The sequence below is a fragment of the Drosophila tropicalis genome, unplaced genomic scaffold (assembly GCF_018151085.1).
Source record: "Drosophila tropicalis isolate 14030-0801.00 unplaced genomic scaffold, ASM1815108v1 contig_878, whole genome shotgun sequence".
NCBI classification, from domain to species: Eukaryota; Metazoa; Arthropoda; class Insecta; order Diptera; family Drosophilidae; genus Drosophila; species Drosophila tropicalis.
In genome coordinates, this window is record NW_027173374.1 from 9,976,648 (window position 1) to 9,997,228 (window position 20,581).

Sequence of the window (20,581 nt, forward strand, 5' to 3'; positions counted from 1 at the left end):
TATAAAAAAGCTCTAATATATTACCCATCTGTTTCATTCCCATTACCAGCAATCCTGCACAGGATGGCGAAGAATGGCCAAACTTCTCGAAGGAGGATCCTGTCTATTATATCTTTAGTACAGACGACAAAATAGAAAAACTGGCACGTGGTCCCTTAGCGGCACGTTGTTCATTCTGGAACGATTATTTGCCAAAAGTCAGGAGTTGGACCGGTGAGTTAATTACGAACAATAATTTCGAATATGTTTTTAAATACTCGAACTTGGTTGGTCGGTCACACATTAGCTATAAATCTAAATCAATTAAAGTACAGTTGTCTATTTTTTTTTTGTTTTGTGGGTTGTGAGTTGTATGTATTTTGTTGGTCGTTTTGTTGCCGCTCTTTTTTTGTGTTTTGCTTTGATTTGGTATCTTTGTATGTAACTTTTGGCATACAATTAACATAAATTTTGAAATTCGCTACGATATATCGTAAAAAAAGTGGCATTAAGTTCGCTAATGGATGTCGGCAACGACAGTGCCTGGACAAAAGCCACACCCAATAGTAAACTAAAACTGATCAAATTGAATATGGTTCTCTATTATCTTGTACAATTGCCAAATGAACAGAATATCATAAAGTGTGTCTGGTGTCATCCAGAAATAGAGAGAGATAGGGAGTGGAAAGATACCTGATTTGAATCAGATCGTCTTTTTAAATGATGAAGAAAGAGGGTATATTGAGCTTAGGTTGGCAAAGTTATTACAATTATTTAAAGGGTATCTGAACACGAATTGACATTCTAAAAGGTTTGCTACATCTTCTGTTAAGCAGAAGTACACTCGCGGTATATAGGTAACAATGTTCTGGATTATCATGCTGTCCAGGCAATGGCAATGGCAACGGGAACGACAACGCGTGTCAATTTGCATGACAATTCGTAAGTTAAATGCAACACATTAACATGGAACACGCTCCAGTTGGATCCAACAAAAAAAGATTGATGATTGCCCTGGCAACAAGTTACAGTTACATTCGAGTGTCTGATAGCAGCAATCGTTTTCCCTCTCACTCACCTTTAATCGTGACTCACTGACAGACGAGTGACTGGGGCTAAGTCACTAACTTGGCTACGTTTTAACGTTTTTCATTTCATTCCGGTGAAAGATTTAATAGTTATGCTTTTAATTTATTGCGTTTATGCGTAGCCGCATTTGCCGCATTTTTATTTATGGTTGTGTCAGTATTTTAAAATGTTGGCATCAATCAGGGAAATGAGTTTCGGTTAAGACAGTTGGTCAGTCGGTTGGTCGGTCGGTCGATCGGTCGATCGGACCACTGACCGAGAGAGAGAGAGGGAGAGAGAAATGTATGTAAATGAGATGACGGCCATTTATGCATATGCATCGTGGCCCTGACAATGATAAATCAGTCGCTTGACCATCTAAATGGAATACATTGATTGGCAATGGTATTGGTGGGCGTTATTTCTTCTTTAGTTTTGTTTTTATGTTTGCACTTAAATGGTAAAAGTTTTGCTTTGATTTTATTTATTTTATCCATGATTTTGTATTGTTTTTTTTTGTGATGGGGGCCCCCATTAAAATGAGTTGAATGAATTGGGTGAAAGATCAGCTTAACTTTAAGCTTTACGGCCGCGCCACAATGTCTGGCTGGAACTGGGACTGGGTGCCTGGTAACTGGTCAACTGGTCAGTTGGTGACTGGTGCGCTATATAAAAGAAAATTAGTGTTTCACAAATTAATAAAACTTAATTTATGTTAATTTGCCGCGTTGTGCTATTGTTGTTGCTGTTGATTTAGGAGCTAATTTTGGGGCTTGTTTTTTGTATTTTACATATATGTACATACATACATACTATATAGATATTTACGATCGATTGATCCAGCGGTCAGGTATGCAAATGTGACTGGGCGATTGTATTAGATTGCCAGTTTGCTCGTTGATGATTCGTTGGTTACGGGGGGTGGTTGCTTTTTTTTTTTTTTTTTTTAGTTTTGGAACAATCTTTTCAATCAATCATCAATTTGCAGACCCATTGATATGACAATACTATCTACTTATACACAAAGTTGGCTAGAGAAAGAGAGTGCAAAGTCACTTAGCACTTTAATTGGCCTAAAAATCAGAAGAAAAAAAAACGACAAAACGGAAAAAAACAATATTTGTTAGAAAAGAAAAGAATAATATTAAACAAGTTTTTGTTTTGTGTGGCTAATTTGCATTTGTATAATATAGCGGTTGACTCTTGATTTAGTCAAAGCGGTTGCCAATAACGCGCCTCATTTGGCTTAATGGCCATTTAAAATTTCACCCCAAGCCCCAGAGCTACTCTTTTGGTTGCTGTTGTTCTGGTCTCTAATCGCTCGCATCTCGATCCCGCTTCAACGATCCTGAACTGACCAGACACGCTGGCACCATCTTTCTTAATGTCACACACACACACACACACACAGACACCGAGCGAAAAAGGGGGCGGCAATCTAACCAATTTAAATGAATGCCGTGTCATAACTCAGGCGCACGCGTACACTTTTGGTTGCCATACGAAATCTCTTGCCAATATATACCCCTTTTGCATTTAGTATTCAATCTTTCCCTTTCCACCACTCTACCTTTCTCTGCGCTTGTATTTGTATGTGGTCTGCTGTGGTTCAGTGGTTTTGTTGGTTTCGTTTTTTTTTTTGTTATTTTGGCTGCTTTCAGCGACACGTGTTTCAAATGTTCGATGTATTTAAGTTTTTTCTTGTCTTTGCTTGTGCCAATTTATTTCTCTATTATCTAAACGTATAATCTATGGTTTGGTCAGGCTTTTTAAATTCAAATTAGCAAACATTAAATGCACGCGACGGACAGACACAGCCCCCAGAAATATGATCATATTGAACACACAATGTATATTATTGAAGATTTATATACATACAACATTTATGCAAGTCATGTCGTCGTCGACTTTGTGATACCCTTTGTTTCCCATGCACTTAGATGGGAGTCCTACCAAGTATTTCCTTGGGCCATTCATTCTTATAATTGCGAATGCTTCTTAGGTATTGGGAGCTCTCCATTTTTCTTATTCACACAGAAAGTGGATAACTTTAAGAAAATCTTCATATATCTAAATCGATTTCTCTGCTCTGCTTTACTCTAAGCTTATATTTTGATATGCCTCATTTACTTTCTATCTATACAGGCTATAAATTCTATTTAAGATTGATTTTATTAGGATTTTGTTTAATTTCTGTTTGCACATGCACTGTTTCTACTTTTTTGTTCTCCTTCTCCTTTTTGCTTTTGATGGCCAAAATAAATTGAGGATTAATCAATTCTACTTAAGTGTACGATAAAAAAAACGGCAAGATGTACTTTGCCGGCCGGCTTGAAATTTAGTCTTTAGTTCTCTTTTTGTTGTTGTTCTTGTTGTACGTACTTTCTTTATGGCAAATGAAATTCGATCATACGAGCTCAGGCCAACATTTTATGTGACAGTTGAACATGTCAAACAAGTTTTGGCAAATAAATTAGCACACAAAGTTACCATACTTAAATGTATGTTTGTTAAACCAAAAAACCACCAAAAAAAAAAAAAAAGTTAAAAAAACAATACAAAAGAATACGAAATAACAAAAAATAATAATAATTATGCCAGCAGACGATAATGATAGGAGTTGTAGTTAAGGTAAGTTTGCGTGAACAATTTCAGTTTTAAATTTTTCTTTTTCTAACTTTTCTTTTCTTTTAAATGCACCAAAAATCGCACCAAAAACCAAAAGAAAAACCAATTTCTTTGCTTTATTTCGCTTATGATTTCATTTGAAGCTGAAGTTGTCTTACAAGTAGCGCAATAGTTTAAGAATAAGATTACAAATCGCTTTGAAGTAGTGGAAAATATGAAAATAATGAAAAGGGTTAAACTTTAATTAGCAGTGACAATCAAATTCTTGGTTAAAAGTACTTACAAATACCGCCCACATTTACCATACATACATCTAATCTTATTTCAGTACAATAGTATTAAGCCGATTGTAAGATCTTGAGATCTCTGTTTATTAATCAACAATTTCTCTATCCTTTGTCCTAGGTACAGGCTGCGAAGGCAATTCGGCAAGTGCTTCCACATCACCTAGACACCTGCAGCTCCTGGGATTGGCTGCCCTTCTATATATCTGTACTGCATTGCGTATCAAGGGAGTTTTCTAAAAGAAAATGCTCTGCAGTGCTCGCACAGCAATTAATTAAAAACTAAAACCAAAACCAAAACCAAACCAAATAATGAAACAAATAGAAACCCCAAAAATAATACATCTCTATCCCTTAAAAAAATCTAATTATAAAATAGAAATATTTAGCAAAGACGAAGCAAATGCAAAACGATTAAAAGTAGAACAAATAATCAATTTTTGGCAAGGCATTTGTTTAATTTTATTGTATTGGTTTATAAAATTGGAAAAAAAACTCAAAATGGTCAACATTGAAATTGAATCGTTGAGCTCAGCTGAATGGAGTTAATGACCATAAAAATGTTTTAAATGGCAATTGCCAAAAATTGCTGAAAATTTGTATATGAATTTAGAGCTGCATGCGAAAAACAAAAAGAAACCAAACCAAACCGCACTGCAACAACAGAAATTTAGACAAGACAGTTTAGTGTAGAGTTTATTGGATCGGGCAATAAGCTCCGATGTCCAAGCAGCAGCAACAGTATAGAAATCCAAATTTAAATCGGGCGTATAAGAAAGCCAGCGAGAGAGAGAAAGAGAGAGAGAGATGATATTGGCAGGCCAAAGTTTATTTAGCATGAGACGCCGAATTGTTTAATGGCCAACAACCAAATGGCAGCACAATTGTGAGAATTTACCAGAAACCAATCACAACTAAACAGCTAAAAGTTTAGATCAATTGAAGTAATTTTTTCTCCACAAAGAAAAAACCAAAAAGAAAACGAAAGATTAAGAAAAGTAAACCACAGAAAATTTGTCAACTTTTTGGGCCAAATCAAGGCAAATCAAGTCCAATCACAATGTTTGGCAAGTCCCTTTCGTTTGTCCCAGCTATCAGTTTAAAAATTTCTTGTGTTTTGCTTACATTAAAAACAAATTTTTTGTTTTTGCCTAAAATTTCATTGGTTTCATATTTTGGGTTGACAATTTTTTCTCAATTTTCATTTACGATTTACATATATATCCACGAGATTCTTATGACAAAGACAAACGTAAAGACGCTAAATTTAATATTGAAATTTATATTGTACCAAAGATTGGAAACCAATAAATAAACGAAAACAAAACAAAAAATGAAAGCACAAAGTAAAAATTTTTTGAAATTTGCAAGAAAATAAAACCAAAAAAAAAAAAAAAAAACCAAAATATTTGTAATAAAATCGGTCACAAAGCAGATGAAAATAAGAAAGTATGTAAGAAAATTAGCGAAAATATTTATATGGCAAAACATATCAGTATATTATATATTAATATACACACATATATATATATAATATATATATATATACATACAAAAATATATATACAAAATAATTGTATTTGTACTAAACGTTTTACAAAATTGGCTTAGTGACAACAACCAAATAATTAAACAAAAAACCTAAATAATTGGACATTTTATACACAGCGAGAAATTGGATATCTAAACAAACAAACCCTTACACACACACACACACACTCAAACACACAAAAATAAATAAAATAAAATGTATGATTAAAATATAAACTATAAACTTGGTATGTCTCTATCTATAAATGAATATAATACACACACACACAAGATATTGTTCGATATTAAAAACCACAAAAAAAAAAAAAAAAAGAAATGATAATTGTCAATGCTCTCCCCCCTTCATCGCTCTGGTGTGAGGACTAGGAGAGCTGAAAGCTAATTAAGTTAAGTATATGATGTAATTGTAATCGTAAAAGTAATCGTATTAAAGGCATATCAATATGTATAAAAAAAAACTAAAAAACAAACGAAACGATTAAAAGAACAAAAACAAAAGCAAACCAAATCGAAAGCAAAATTTTTCGAAATTAATTTATTATGGTAAGCAACACTGATATTAATTAAGTTAATTTTATCCAACAAAAGAAAAAAAAAAGAAGAAGAAGGAACATTAATTATGATAAATACTATGTATGTATGAGTAATTCCCATTAAATAATGCAAGTATTAGCCTTGTGAAGAACAGACCTAAAACCTAAACAACTCGTAATCAATACAAAAATACTCACTGGAAGAAAACTCAGCAGCAAATCCAAATACAATACAAACTGAAAAACCAAAATGCAAAATTCAAAACTCAAATATGGATTATTGAATTGAATATTTGTACTTGTATTTGTGTATATTAAGTAAGTAATTCAAATGAATGTATGTAATGGACAAGGTGAGGCCCCCCATTTGAGAGATTTTCGCTTTCAACTGTGTGTGTGTGTGTGTAGCAATTAGGTAACAACTAAATGTGAGTCTTTCATCTAAAAACAATAAAAAAAAGGAAATAAAAACAATTCAAGTATCTAAAACTCACATTTGTTGTTGTTGTTGTGTGCGTGTAAATTCTGTTTACTTCTCAGATACTAGTTAAAAAAACACCAAAAATACATGACAACGATATAACTAAACTAAACTAAACTAAAAAAAAAAAACTCACTTATGAACTCCAATAATAATAATAATAATAATAACAACAACAACAACAACAACAACAAGAACAACAACAGAACAATAACCAATTATTATTAAATTAGAACTGTATTTCTCACATGCTAAACGAATAATTCTATAAATCTAAATATATATAATTGAATTGAAACAAGTCCCAAAAAATGCATTCCTAAGTTATTAATTACTTTAAATACTCACCAAATGAGACAAAAAACCAAAACAAAAAAGAAAACAAAAAACAAAAACAACCAAGACGAATATATAAAGGGATTTTTTAGGTATATGTGAACATTTATATTTTTATACCATGCCAGAAAAACGAAACAAAAAAAAACAACAAAAAAAAAAAAACAACAAAGAAAACTAAAAAACAAAGTATGATAATAAATTAAATATTAAAAGTAAAAAACGGAATGCCATCATATAAAAATTCACAAAAAATTAAATACGCGAAATATCTTTAACATTTTTTTACTACAGTACAGTGCGGGTCAGCAGAATTTGAAAGAAATAACACTTGTAAATTGAAAAAACAAAATATACATAAAAAAAGACAAGAAAAACTAAAAACAAACAATTAGCTTTAATTGAGACAAAAATGTCCCCTATATCCTTCATCAGAATGCACCAAATTCGCCTATTAACCGAAACAAAAACTAAAACTAAAACAAAAAACATACCCAAGACTAGACTTTGATAGTTATGCCACATTCTACCAGTAGAGATAGAGATTAAACATTGTGTTTTGTTTAGATATACATACATACACATACACATACACATACACATTATGTACATATGTATATGCATATATGTATGTTTATATATCGAACTGTAATTAAGTAAATGTTATGCTAACTAATCGAACTCAAAACTCAATTTATATGTCCTTAGGTCCTAATGCTATAAATGCCTTCACACTCTTATGTGTGGCAGACCTCCAAATACCGCACAAAGGAAAAGGGAAATTGAGGACATTTATAGCATTTGCCTGTTTGGTGTTGGGGATCCTAGACATAGAACTTATGGAGTTGGTTGAAAATTCATGAATTTAGTGTGTATTACGCCTTCTGCCTTTGAAAAACAAAAACAAAATATTAAAAAACGAAAAGAAAATTTCAGTAGTGCTATTATTATTATATAAATAATGTATTTCAAGTCTGTTTTTCCCTTTTTTTCTTATTGATTTCAATCATACTTACATAAAGATTGATGATTTACCCACAATTATTTCCCACATTTCACCAGATTTGGATATATTTGTTGTCATTTTGCATGGTTTTCGGCTCAAGCCAAAGAATTGACAATATAATATTTCGCCTTAGAAGCAAAACGAAAAGAAATAACGAATTAAAGTCAAATTTCAAGTGTTATGCTTATAGATCTAAATTTTTATATATGTACAACAAGACACATTTCGAATTCGTCTAATTTGGTAAACTAACTAACTAACTAACTAACTAACAACAACAACAACAACAAACGAAACAATATAAAACTAAAAAAAAAAATACAAATAATTATTTAATAATAATAATGAAAATAATACAAATGCTATGCATCTAATTTACCAATTAACAAATTTTTCTTTGCGGTTCTTCCAAATGGTCATCTAACTGAAAGAAATACAAAAATAAATATATATATATATATGGACACCCAAAAAAAATCTTGCAAAACCAAAAAGGGTATAGGTTCATGCAAAAGCTTAAAACACTTAAATTGAAAAGTTAGAGTATGTATGGGCACCTATGTCATAAATGTATAGAGTATAATCACAGTGTGCTTTTGCTGTAGTAGTCTGCCAATTGACAAAGAATTTATATATATACATACATATATATAATGATGATGATGATGATGATATAAACAATATATTCTAATATATGATAATAATGAAAGCGAGCTGCTTAGACACATTCACACAGACACTTCCTTTCACACACTCACCATACCCAGGATCGACACATACATATACAAGCAAATCCGAGGAAAACCCAAATGTTAGAGCACATTCAACTATTTGATATACATATGATTCCAAAACAGATGAGAAACCAAAGGCCAAAAGGTGTCTCATGAAAGTGTTCTCAAACTTTTGTTGTGTAAAGAAGTGAAAAGTAAAACTAAAACTTAGTTAAATTTTCATTTGTATGTTGTATTAAGAAATGTTACAATTTATATATCAGCTACGACATCCGATAATAAAATCAAAGTATTAGATGGTGTGTGCAAAAGTGTACAATATATAAATATATATAGAAAAGTTGATTGCTAAATCCAAAACATATACATACACCCACACTTACACACACACACACACACAAACTCGTAACAGCAGGCACAGAAATGCATTTCAATAGAAAAGTTAATAACATAAAATAATCAACTAAAGGCAAAGGATACACATAAATCAATCTGTATGTATATATATATGGATCTGATTTTAGGTTTAATGTGCTAAATCGTCAAATCGTCAGCGTTTTTTATGTATAAAAAGTCAAATACATATCAATATATGGCCTACTGTTTATTTAGTTTAAATTATATACATACATATATATATATTTGTATGTACATCATATATGTATCTATACATATATTAACTAAATAATTAATTACAGATTAAAGAATTAATTAATAATAGTACTAATAATAATTACAGCAACAAGATCGGCAAATTGTATGGCCCTGATTTATGTCTTTTTAAGTAGGCAATTTGTATAAATGATTCAGCTCCAGATCCCTAAATAGAAACAAATATATACACACACACACACACAGACACCTACACAGCAATTAACAAGGGGCAAAGAAAAACAGAAGGTTAAAAAACAAATTGTGGTTAAATATGTGTTCTTACTTGTTAGTGGTAATAAAAACAACAAAAACAAATATAAAATATATATTATAAAAAAAAAAACAAGAACGAAAAAACTAAAACGTTGTTTCAACACTTAAGACAGCAAACACTTGAATTAGGTATAACTCTTTAGCTTTTAATCATGCCAAGCATTTTCAGTTGAATTTTCCAATTTTAACATTTAAGTTCAATGGCACCACCACTCAGCCCCATTCCCATCACCCCCCGCCACCCACAAGAAGTATATCTGCCCAGTTGTTGGAAAGTAACTTACATAGATTTGCTCTAATACAAAATACTAACTGAACACACTCGAAGAACTAGCAAAAAGTAACACTCACTAGTTTAAATATATACATACATATATATATACTGGAAATAAAAGCAAAAATTATAAATCTAAATAGCAACAACAAGAAGACAACTTTCGTATTGAGCGAAAGAGCAAAAGTCATCATCATCGGACAGCAGAGCAAAAATAAATGTTGAATCTAAATCTAAATCTATAAAAAGAAACACACAAAAAATTGATATTAAAATAAAATAAAAACAAAAACATAGATACACAATACATATACATAGGATATATACACACACATACACATACATACAAACACTGTTATTATATGACAGCTTTAATCTTGTGTTGGGATTTATTCATCGGTTAGTCGCTTGTTTTAGTGTTCAGCAAAAGCAAATACGATTAAAAAACAAAACAAAAACAAAAAAAAAGGAAAGTCAAATAGAAACGAAAATGAAAATCTATGATATTGTATTATAATTACTAAAGAAGTAAGACAAACCAGAGAGAGTTTTTAACCAAATGAAAAAAAAAAAAAAAAAAAAAAAACCAAGGACAACAAACCAAATAAAAAAATAGAAATAGGAATGAATGAAAACTTCAATCATTTGTAAAATCGTTTTATGTGTCATTTTGTATCGCAACGTAACGTTAACGATCAAATTATGATTATTGATTACTGATTACTGATTATTATTATGATTATATTGTCGCAGGACTTACTTTAAATTCAATGTGGAAATATATATAGATAAGCATATGCAGAAAACATACAAACAAACCAGAAAAACAAAACAAAAGAAACCAACATACATACCATATGTAATTGCTGTTTTATTGATATTATTATATATATATATATATATATACATATACACGCATACATTTAGAAAAAGAGATAAAAATATGACATGAGCATACAAAATGTAGGGATCATTTTACTGAATCTATATATACATACATATATGTATATATATGTATACCTATATATAATTATAATCGGAAACAAATTCAGCTAAACAAAGAAAACAGATAATACGATTGATATAATTCTAAAACTAAACACAAACTATCAAAATTGTAAACAATTTATAAAAGACAAAACAAAAAACCACAAACGAAAAAAAAAAAAAACAAAACAAAAACAAACTTTAACAAAGAACAAGAAAAACAAACAATTTAAGTGAAATTATATTACAAGAATATATTGTATATCGGTACAAGATGAAATATAAGTAAAAAGGAAATAAACTCATGTATCATGTACTAAACAAACAATCAACTTGGCTTCAATTATTTTACCCCAAAAATAAATCAATTCGAAAGGTGGAATTTAAGGTTGTTTGAGGGCCAAAAGAACTTTTAGAATATTCATTTGCTTGGGTACAAAAATCCCTCAAGGAACAGGTACTACTTGGCTTAAACTTTAAACTTTCATTAATCTCTTAGAATCCAAATAAAGATATGCAAGGATTACATTTTACGTTATTTACTTTAAAGTTTAAGGTCAGGATGTTTGGGAATTAAAGCAAAGGAGAAACTAGAACAAGAATCCTTAAATAAGTTCCGTTTCTTAAATCCAACTAAAGAACTACTCAAAGTTATTTGCCTATACGGAAGTGAAATCTTTTGATTTTTGTTAAATTTTCCGGTGCCACTTAAATTTCATTAGCAATGAAATCGAATTCTAGTTAATTAATTATCTTTAACAATTATTGTGTTTGTATTTCCGGTAGCTAGAGTACTTTAAATGGTCTTACTTAATGAAGTCTATAAAAATTGTAATGATAAAGGCGAAATAAAATCGCTAATTTATGGCTGACTTATGTGCATTTGCCAAGTGCAGAAAATGTAATTTATTATCCATATAAATTTTACACTGAGTCATGAGATGTAAGCTTAAATTGCCGACAATGCAGCTTCCGCATGAGATCTAAAAACAAAAACAAGAAAGCTAATGAATTAATGTGCACAATGGCAGATTTATCAAATCAAATTAAAATGACTAACTTATTCTAGGTATTTAAATAAGCCACAATCCTTCTAAGGAAACCAAGTCCAGCCATTTGTCAAGGCTTGAGAGTGCCTGGTTTTATGGTCGTAATTTCGTTGGTCGTTACTTGAACCTGTTTCAGGGATTTGGGGGACATACACCAACGTACCTTTATATTATTAACCCCACTTGGGGCATAAAAAAGCTGCATTTCTTCTACGGATGGTGACATTAAAGAGCCCGACAACTCTGTAAATGCAAATTAGTATTGCAGTTGTCGTTGTCTGGCATTTCGTTTTAGCACATACTCATAAAAAAAAGGTTTATACTCGGCATATCTAATAAAGTTGATGTTATTTTCTCTCTATTTATTTTCTATTGCAGCATTTGCTCAGCAGATAACCCACGTGGCCGCATCGGCGTTTGTTTATATTAAGACCTGGCTAATCAGTGGCTAAGAAATGCATAACATTTTGAATCCATCCATCAACGAAACTACTACAAAACAAACAACAACAACAATAACAATTTTCTTAATTAACATTATTCTTCCACAAAATTCCATGCAAAGCAACAGAAAGTCTGAATTGTATAACGACCAGAGAGGATTTGGAGAGGACAAGGAACATGAAATCGATGAGATTTTTATTTTTTTGTTGGTTAGAGAAAGCGACAATAAACAGTTAAGCATAGAAATTAGGCTATTATATCTGAGAATTATATAGATATATAGCTACTAATTGAAATGTGCCATTTGAATAATTGTACGAATTTAAGAAGGCTCGAGTCTAGATAGTATTTTTGTATGTTAACGGCAAAAGCCTAGCTGGCCGTCTGGTTAAACGAGTTGAGAGCTGAGTGCTGGACACCCTCACAACAACAAGACACACACACACACACACAAACTTTTTAACAAATTACTTAGATTAAGCGATTTACTCATTCACTGGAACCAGAAACCTGTACTTATTGCAAATAAAACTATTAATGGTTAATTTATCTTCTATTAGTATCGTTTGTTCGTGGTCTAAACAGTCGGCTTAGCTCAATTTTAATTGATCTAAAGTTAATCTGGCAATCAAATTCATTGTGATTGTTGAAGAGTTTACACGCGAAAGGCAGCCACAAAGGCAGCCTTCAATCTGACATATGAATAATTTGATGAGCCATCATCATTCGCCATCTGCTTACCCCGACGCAGACTTTAAGGCGTTCTTTTGTCCATTGACCCAGCAAAAGCAACAAATGTCTGTCAAAGACAAAAACTTCTTGGCCAGAAACATAATGAATAACCAAACCCCCTTTAAATGAAAAGAAAGAAACAACACGAAGAAACAAAAAATCACACAGAAACGCAAATTTTATTTGCTTAGATAAATGAGCCAGCGCGCAGCGGAGACAACCAGTCACCAAGTGTCGTAAATCTTTGGCTGGAACTAAAAGTTAGCCGTGGCTAATACCCCATACAATGGCAAATAGAAATAGAACCTGTTTTCAATTATTAATTTTTGCTCTTTCATTTTGTTATTTCTTTTCTTTCTTTCTTGTTTTTTGTTTTATTTCTTCTTTTTTTTTTTTTTTGCTCAGCTGAGGCTTTCGCTGGACCGACCACCTGATCGATCAGTATCTGCGGTTTCATCCATGCCCCCAACTCCGCCTAGGCTTTATACATTTTAATGAAGTTTAGTTTTAATTTCATTAGTTCTTTAATCTTTTGGAGTGTGCATTATCAATTAACACATCTAGTAATGGTCTCACAATATCATATAATCATTAATAGCTTCAAGAGGGGGGAAAGATACAAAAGAAGCTATGACAGGGCAACGGGGATTTTTCCATATATTGGTTTCCGACTAACATAAGTTCTTAAAGAGCTTCTGGCCATTAAAAAAGAGCTTAGGAAATTACGCATGGCTAATTGAGACAAAATGATGTCGTTTCAGAGAAATTATAATACTGTCATTGAAATAAAAACAACAAAAATAAGAAGCCCCTTGTCCATTTAAAAGACATAAATTGATTTTCTTGGAAGCAATAAAAAGCAAAAGCAATTCCTTGCCTTGGATTTGCCAACTTTGGGATGCTCTTTAAAGTAACTGAAATTAATTGCTCTATAAGTTACTATTAGAAAGTTAATATAGCAAATTATTAGTTTACCTTCTAAAGTAATTTCTGCTTTGATGCCTTTGGGAATTATCCTTTAAAAGAAGAGATTTTTGCTCACAATTAGATATTTTTTAGTCTGAGACTTCAATCACAAAGTTTACTTTGTTTAAAATCTTTATTTGATTTGCGTTTAGTTTTTGACAATTTAAGAGTATGTAAATTTGTTCACTTCTTTGACAGTTAAGATGAGTCACCTTTTTTAATTAAGTTACATAAATGTACCGTCTATTTATATGAATACACGTTTTCAGTTGTATTCAAAACCAATAATTGTGTCTCTTTTTTCTAAATCAGTATATTAAAAAGGTGTGAAATGTTTGATGCTACAAAAGAACCTGAAATTAATTAGCATGCAAAGACGAAAGTCTCACAAATCGCTGCTTCTCATGCTCGTGTAAGTAACTAAGAAATGGCAATTCTCCTACGTCTGAATGATGTCAAATTTGATCTTTACCAACAAAACAGTCAAGAGCAGCATCTTTATTTATAAATTTATCCAATTTATGGCCATACTAAAACATCGTTTCGTTTGGGGTGTTGATTGGGCTTTCTCGATTGCAAATCAAGTGTAAATATTGTGACTAACTTTATAATTTTATATACTATTCTCGATAGTCGATGTTAGTTAATACGAATGTTGTGCAAATATTTTGTCTGGCATTGAGATTCGCATGAAATTGTCAACTGCGAAAAACGAAAAACTCTTTGGCTGGATGTCAATAAACTACGACATCAGTGACAATTATAATAATAATATTTTGTGCAAATATTATTTACCACCTTCAGTGAAATCTATTGTTGACGCAACCCAATAGCTGACGCAGTTTGGCTTAAGTCCGAGTTCAATGGAATTGTTTATTTGCCGATACTGTGTTACGCCCACACACAAACACACACACACACACACACACATGGCCAGAAAAAGCATTCATCACATTGGGTTAACCGATTTCAGACAGAGTGCATGGGCCTAGGCATGAAAAGCATTGGACCATATGAGGGACACACTATATTCAGAGCACACGCGCTTGTTACGATTACGCCATGGTCAAGTTCGTTGGCACTTTTTGTTATGGGCTTGGTTTCTTTGGTAAGGTCAGTTAAATCGGTTAAAGATATTAGGCCAAGAAAAAACACCCGGCAGTTCTGTCCAAATTGGTCATGCTCGTGTCGAAATGAGAGCAACTTGGTAGTACACTGGGCGTATACTTGATCGCCTTGCTGGATTTCTATTTTTGTTCAATATTTTTCCATCTTAGTTACCTCTGACAGTTTGTTGTCGATAAGTCAGGTCAGATCCAAATTTTATAAGTTCAGTTACTGTCCTTACCTTGCTCAAGCATTGTTTTTTATTTTCTCTGAATTTTTTTTTTTTGTTTTAGTTTGGTAACATTTTTTTCGGTTTTCACCAAATTTACGTAAAATGTTTAGAGCCATGCAGAAGACTATCAATTCGGCCCGATGCCTAGCCTTTCATCCAGCCAGGCTCGCCCATATGCGCCAAGGGGCACGCTACAAGGAGAACTACTATGATGTCCTGAATATACCGAGAAATTCCGATAGCCAGGAGATCAAACGGGCCTTTATTGAGTTATCGAAGAAATATCACCCAGACGCTAATACAAAAACTGGAAACCCAGAGAAGTTTGTCATTGTATGCGAGGCGTATCAGGTATTGCATAAGGAGCCGCTGCGTTCACAGTATGATAGCCAGCTTAAGATGAATTCTCCGGCGGTGGACACCAGCTACTCCTTCGTCAATGTCCACAAGAATTGGCAGCAGTATCAGGCAGCCATGCGAAAGAAGCAGCAGGGCTGTAGCATCCAGATCAAGAGACCAGAGAAATCGCCAGTTCAAAATAAACCAGCTAGTGTTTGGTTACCGGCCATAATTCCCTCCTTTGTTCCCTTAATTCCAGGAGTAATCCAGAGCCATCGTGAAATCTTCTGTGAGTCCCCCGATTTCTCCGAGACAGGAGGCGATGACACCGAAATGCCAAGTGATTGGATGTACTCGTGCTATATTGCTGGTTTTGGACTGGTGAGCGGCCTACTATTCATGGATTCTCTGAGCGATTGGTGCTACAAGGAGCCGCCAGAATGTCCTAAGCGAGGGGCGGTATAAGAAGCGGGCTTCCCCACTCGCCAACAGTAACTATATATGTCTATCCCTTTTCAATGTGTGATTCTGATGTACACGGATGTAAGGGTGAGTTTGTGTTTAGATCATTAGCACATGGCATGGGCGTGTGTTTAAGATCTTTATGCTGAAGGAACCACCCAGCGATGCTGTTACTCCGTTGTCCACTATCAGAACGAATTAACCAAATTCCAGAATATCCCAAGGGTCATGGTCATTCGTCATAATTCTTGATTGTAATTTCCCTGTAAACTCCAGAGAGCTAAATATAACCACATAAATTTGCTCGTTGTTAATTGTGTGAAATTTTTGTGAAACCGAAACTAAGACATGGTCTGCTTATGCATAATTTGTCATGCCATCTGACAGGTCGGCCACAGATAGCCTCCGCCTCACAAGGGGTCTGTCTCTGGTCCGCTTCAACAAACTAGTTTCGCACGCAGACAACCGACAGAAACATAACATAACAGATCAGAACGGAACAGAACTGAATCGTCTATATATCTTCTCTAGTTTGCTTTCAGTTCAGCTAATTAAGAGTTATGAAATCTAGCACGTTATTTTGTTTTCAATTCTATCTATGATACTCTACAAATGACTAGACTTGACTTGAATTGACTTGAGAATTTCAAGAGAACTTACTTACTTGATTTTGAATTGATTTTTTTGGTGAAAGTTTGGTGAAAGAACCCAATCAAAGCTTCAAACCAAATTTGATGACATTTTCCAAACCTTAGAGATTAATCGATCCTTATCTTTGCGGTTCTGTATGTTGGTCATTTTTTGACCGAATTTCAAAATTCATACATCATTTTTCTTATTGAAATGTGATCTTTTACATTGCATTAAAACCTTGACAACTTATATTTTGGCCAATTTTCGTTTAAATTCTAAATATCAGGGTATAGCCAAATTTTGGTGGATTTCAATGAGAATATCTAGTTTCCAAAGTCAATTCTAATTCTAGATCTATTCATTGCAATCTCGTTGGGTAGGCTGCTTCGAAACTTCCGCGGAGCTTAGACCAAGCTTGACCTTTCAGATATAATCGCACACACTTGGATAATGAGCAGATAAATTTTAGCTTAAATATGCTTTAGAGAGATATCTATGAATATTTGTATTATGATGCCATTAAATGGAACGCACAGCACAGTGGCAATCCCCCCCAATCAGTCCAGGGCTCAAGGCAAGCGACTACCAACCGTGTCGGCTTAATATATAGTTGGCTATATCAATAGAGATCTTCACTCGCACACTCACTGACAAAGATGTTTAGTTGCTGACCAGACCAGACCACCTACGGATTGTTTGGAGTGGTTTTGGGACCGTTAGTCAGGCAGTAATAATAGTTTGTTAATTTGTGTATTGTATTGTGTATTGTTTACTGTATGTATGTGTCTGTGTTTATTTTTTTTTCCGCCTGACAGCGATTGATAAATTATGAGCCGTATTTACCTCTGATTAAGTTGTCGTTCGGCTTTTCGAATGGACCCCTCATCAATATATGGGCGGTGGGGGTAGAATCAATAATTAGGGGTAAAGGCGGGGCGAGCATTTGAACATTTATATTTTATAAGGCAAATGACAAATGAGTTATGTTTGTAGAAAACATGCAGAGCGAGAGACGATCAAATGCCCTGAGACAATTCAACTGGCAAATTCGAATGCAAATCCCCCCAAATAGATAAAGACCCGATAAAAAATTTCACATAAATCAATATTCGCATCGAGTGTCGATGGCAATGTCTATACCCATGGCGCATGCGCAGCGGTGCGGCGCGATAAAGAGCGTTAAAATTATGTTCTGTCGCCTGGCTGCGCAAAATAAACACATACAGCGAACTCGCCCATAATGAAGTCAATAAAAAGCCACTCGAAATCAGCCCAGCAAGGCGCAAAATCACAGCAAAAAAAAATATAAATAAATAAGCAGAATAAAATACAATAAAAGAAGGAGAAAAAAAACTAAAGACAGTCTAAAAACTGTTCAAAATTTATTGTACGCTGACGGCTTTTTAATGAAAATCGTTGGCTACCAAAGCGAATTAATGAAGGTGTGTATGCTGTGGGTATCCAAGACGTTTCTCCTGCTTGTGGGCCCGGTTCCAGCTCTTCCAGCGGCATAAGTTCAAAAAGAGAGCGAGAGACGACACATGGAGCGAGTAACAGAGAGAGAGAGCTGGGGTAATGTCAAGTTATTTTTAAGTCCTATACATATAATACCAACCTGTATTTATCCAATAGAGTTGACTATATGCCATATGTCATGAACAAATTGATCAGCATATGAATTGGTCTTTAGCATAAGAATGAAAACGTTTCACTAATGAAAATTTGCCTCATCTTTTATGGCCTTTTTTTTGCGCTTGGCTCATTCATTCATTCAAACACGTGTTGAACATGGCTTATTGACTTATTTTTTTGTTATTGTTTTTTGTTTTGTTCAAGTTAAGTGTGTGAATGTTTTATTAATATACCATACGCCCAACAAATACATACATATATAATATCTACCTACCAGGTAGGTGGGTAAATCTGGTAATACTTTTTGACCGCGACAACAAGTCTGATACCAATTTCAATTCCAGATTTTAACTTGGGAATCCAATTCCGCAATTTGTTAATGGAGCTCTCTCACGCGCACAGCTTCATCATAAACGCAATCTGTATGACATTTTAATTATGTTGCTGTCAAATTGCCTGCCGTCTCCTACAGACAGCAACAACAACAACAACAGTCGGGTTTCCATTGTAATTAATAATATTTTAATAACAGTTGTTGGCAATCGGTTCGCCGTCAAGTGCACAAAATTAAAACATTATGGAAAATCTTCTGTCATAGACTCTATTCGAGATGAGCAAACTGAAGTAAAGTTTTTATATTAGATTCTCAATCTTAATCTAGTTAATCTTGAATTAAAACTTTGTCTAATCATTCGCCTCATTAGATCTTAATCGAATGTAATAATCTAGTCACTGTTTTCTATACTTTAAAGTCCGTTTTGCCAATGAATGGCTCATAAATTTGTGTTACTGTGAATCAACATTCTTTAGTTTAATTCAATAGATTATTGATCTTTAATAAATGATAACTCTGATAGCATATTTAGATAAACAAAGTCGCAAATGAGGGAGTCCTAGTCCTAATAGACTTTAATTCCAATTTGCTCATCTCTAGTTAATTGGCAAATTGGCATATCTGATGGCAAGTGGGTGGAACTGTTCCGATTCGAGGAAGATTTATGCATATGGCATCGGAAGTGTAATCACAATGAGGATGTGACATCGTTCTGAGTGATGTTACTCACATTCACATTTACATTCAGTAGACTCATACTCGTATCAATATCAATAACAACAGCATTCTGGCATTGCAATTATGAAGCACCTAGAAATATTGATAAATGCCAATACATAGTTAGATAGTAAGTAGTTCCGCAAGGTAATGTTTTTTTGTAGAGATAAACAAAAGTAAGTAAATATATACACACACACATGCTCAATGTATTCGCACTTTTGCACTCGAAACTATGACTGATTATAGAAACTATCAGTGACCTTGTCTGAAAGGTAACAATACAAATGGAAATATTGTGTTAACACATTAGACGATGACATTGTTGACCTTTCAGAACATTTAGAGAGATGACTTTCCCTGAACCAATTATAAATTAAATATTCCTATTATTAATTCAGTCAGTTTTGGTTTGTTTTTAACTTTCTATGTCATGATTTAATCATCATTTATTTTGAAATCCTTAATGGACGAATGTCTGATTCACTTTGAGATTTTCAATTGACTTGCATTTCTTTCACAATTTATTATTATCAACTCAAAAGTGAATCAGTTTGCATATCAGTAAACCGAAAAAACCCTCAAAACTGTGTCACATGATTCATTTCCTAAATGTTACGCATAAAAGTTACTTAAATGAGTTTCAAAAGGTTACATAAATATTAATCACTTTGGCTTAGGGATTAAAGTATGAAGGATTATAATGTGGTGGCTTAATGGTTGGCTTGGTTTGTCCTGTGTGTGGTCAATTGGTTCGTTGGCAAATGAATAGCACGCGCAACGCAACAAAAAGACATTAAATTGAGTCATAAAACTATACAAAGCAAACACAGCAGAAGGAAGATGAATGAATAACAACACAAAGAACAACAACAACATCGATAACAGGCAGATGATGCCAAGTGCTGTTAAATTGAGTTAAATGAGGTGTTGGGAATTTTTGTATTCAACTTAATATGCACACACACACACGCACACTCAAACTAGGTACAGAAGTAGACATAAATGCAAATACTCGCAATCAGAATGGAGAATGTAGAATTGACGTTGAGGGGGGGACAACAGACTGGCCAATCGAAGGCCAATAATGTTTGTTTAAATTTTAGCTGCAAAAACATATACACATACATATATCTATAGCACATA

At 33.3% G+C, this 20,581-nt stretch overlaps 2 protein-coding genes across 4 annotated transcripts in view; both read left to right on the plus strand.

The window, feature by feature from the left end:
- The window catches only part of Ace (Acetylcholine esterase), a 39,557-nt gene extending 26,727 nt beyond the window's left edge, over positions 1–12,830 (plus strand). The window contains exons 10-11 of one of the 3 annotated variants that reach the window (XM_068301161.1): positions 50–213; positions 4,081–11,116. In XM_068301161.1, coding sequence (XP_068157262.1) covers positions 50–213; positions 4,081–4,199 — 283 coding nt within the window. In that variant the 3' untranslated portion in view covers positions 4,200–11,116. Of the gene's footprint in view, positions 1–49; positions 214–4,080; positions 11,117–12,215 lie in introns of those variants that run through there. The other 2 variants (XM_068301163.1, XM_068301162.1) reach the window with 2 other exon arrangements.
- Positions 12,831–15,420: 2,590 nt separating this feature from the next.
- Positions 15,421–16,122, plus strand: LOC137583793 (uncharacterized). Its single transcript, XM_068298917.1, has one exon. The coding sequence runs from the start codon at positions 15,421–15,423 to the stop codon at positions 16,120–16,122; it is 702 nt and encodes a 233-aa protein (XP_068155018.1).
- The last annotated feature ends 4,459 nt before the right edge of the window (positions 16,123–20,581 follow it).

Coding starts and splice junctions, on each gene's coding strand:
- LOC137583793 (XM_068298917.1), top strand. CDS start 15,421: ATGTTTAGAGCCATGCAGAAGACTATCAATTCGGCCCGATGCCTAGCC.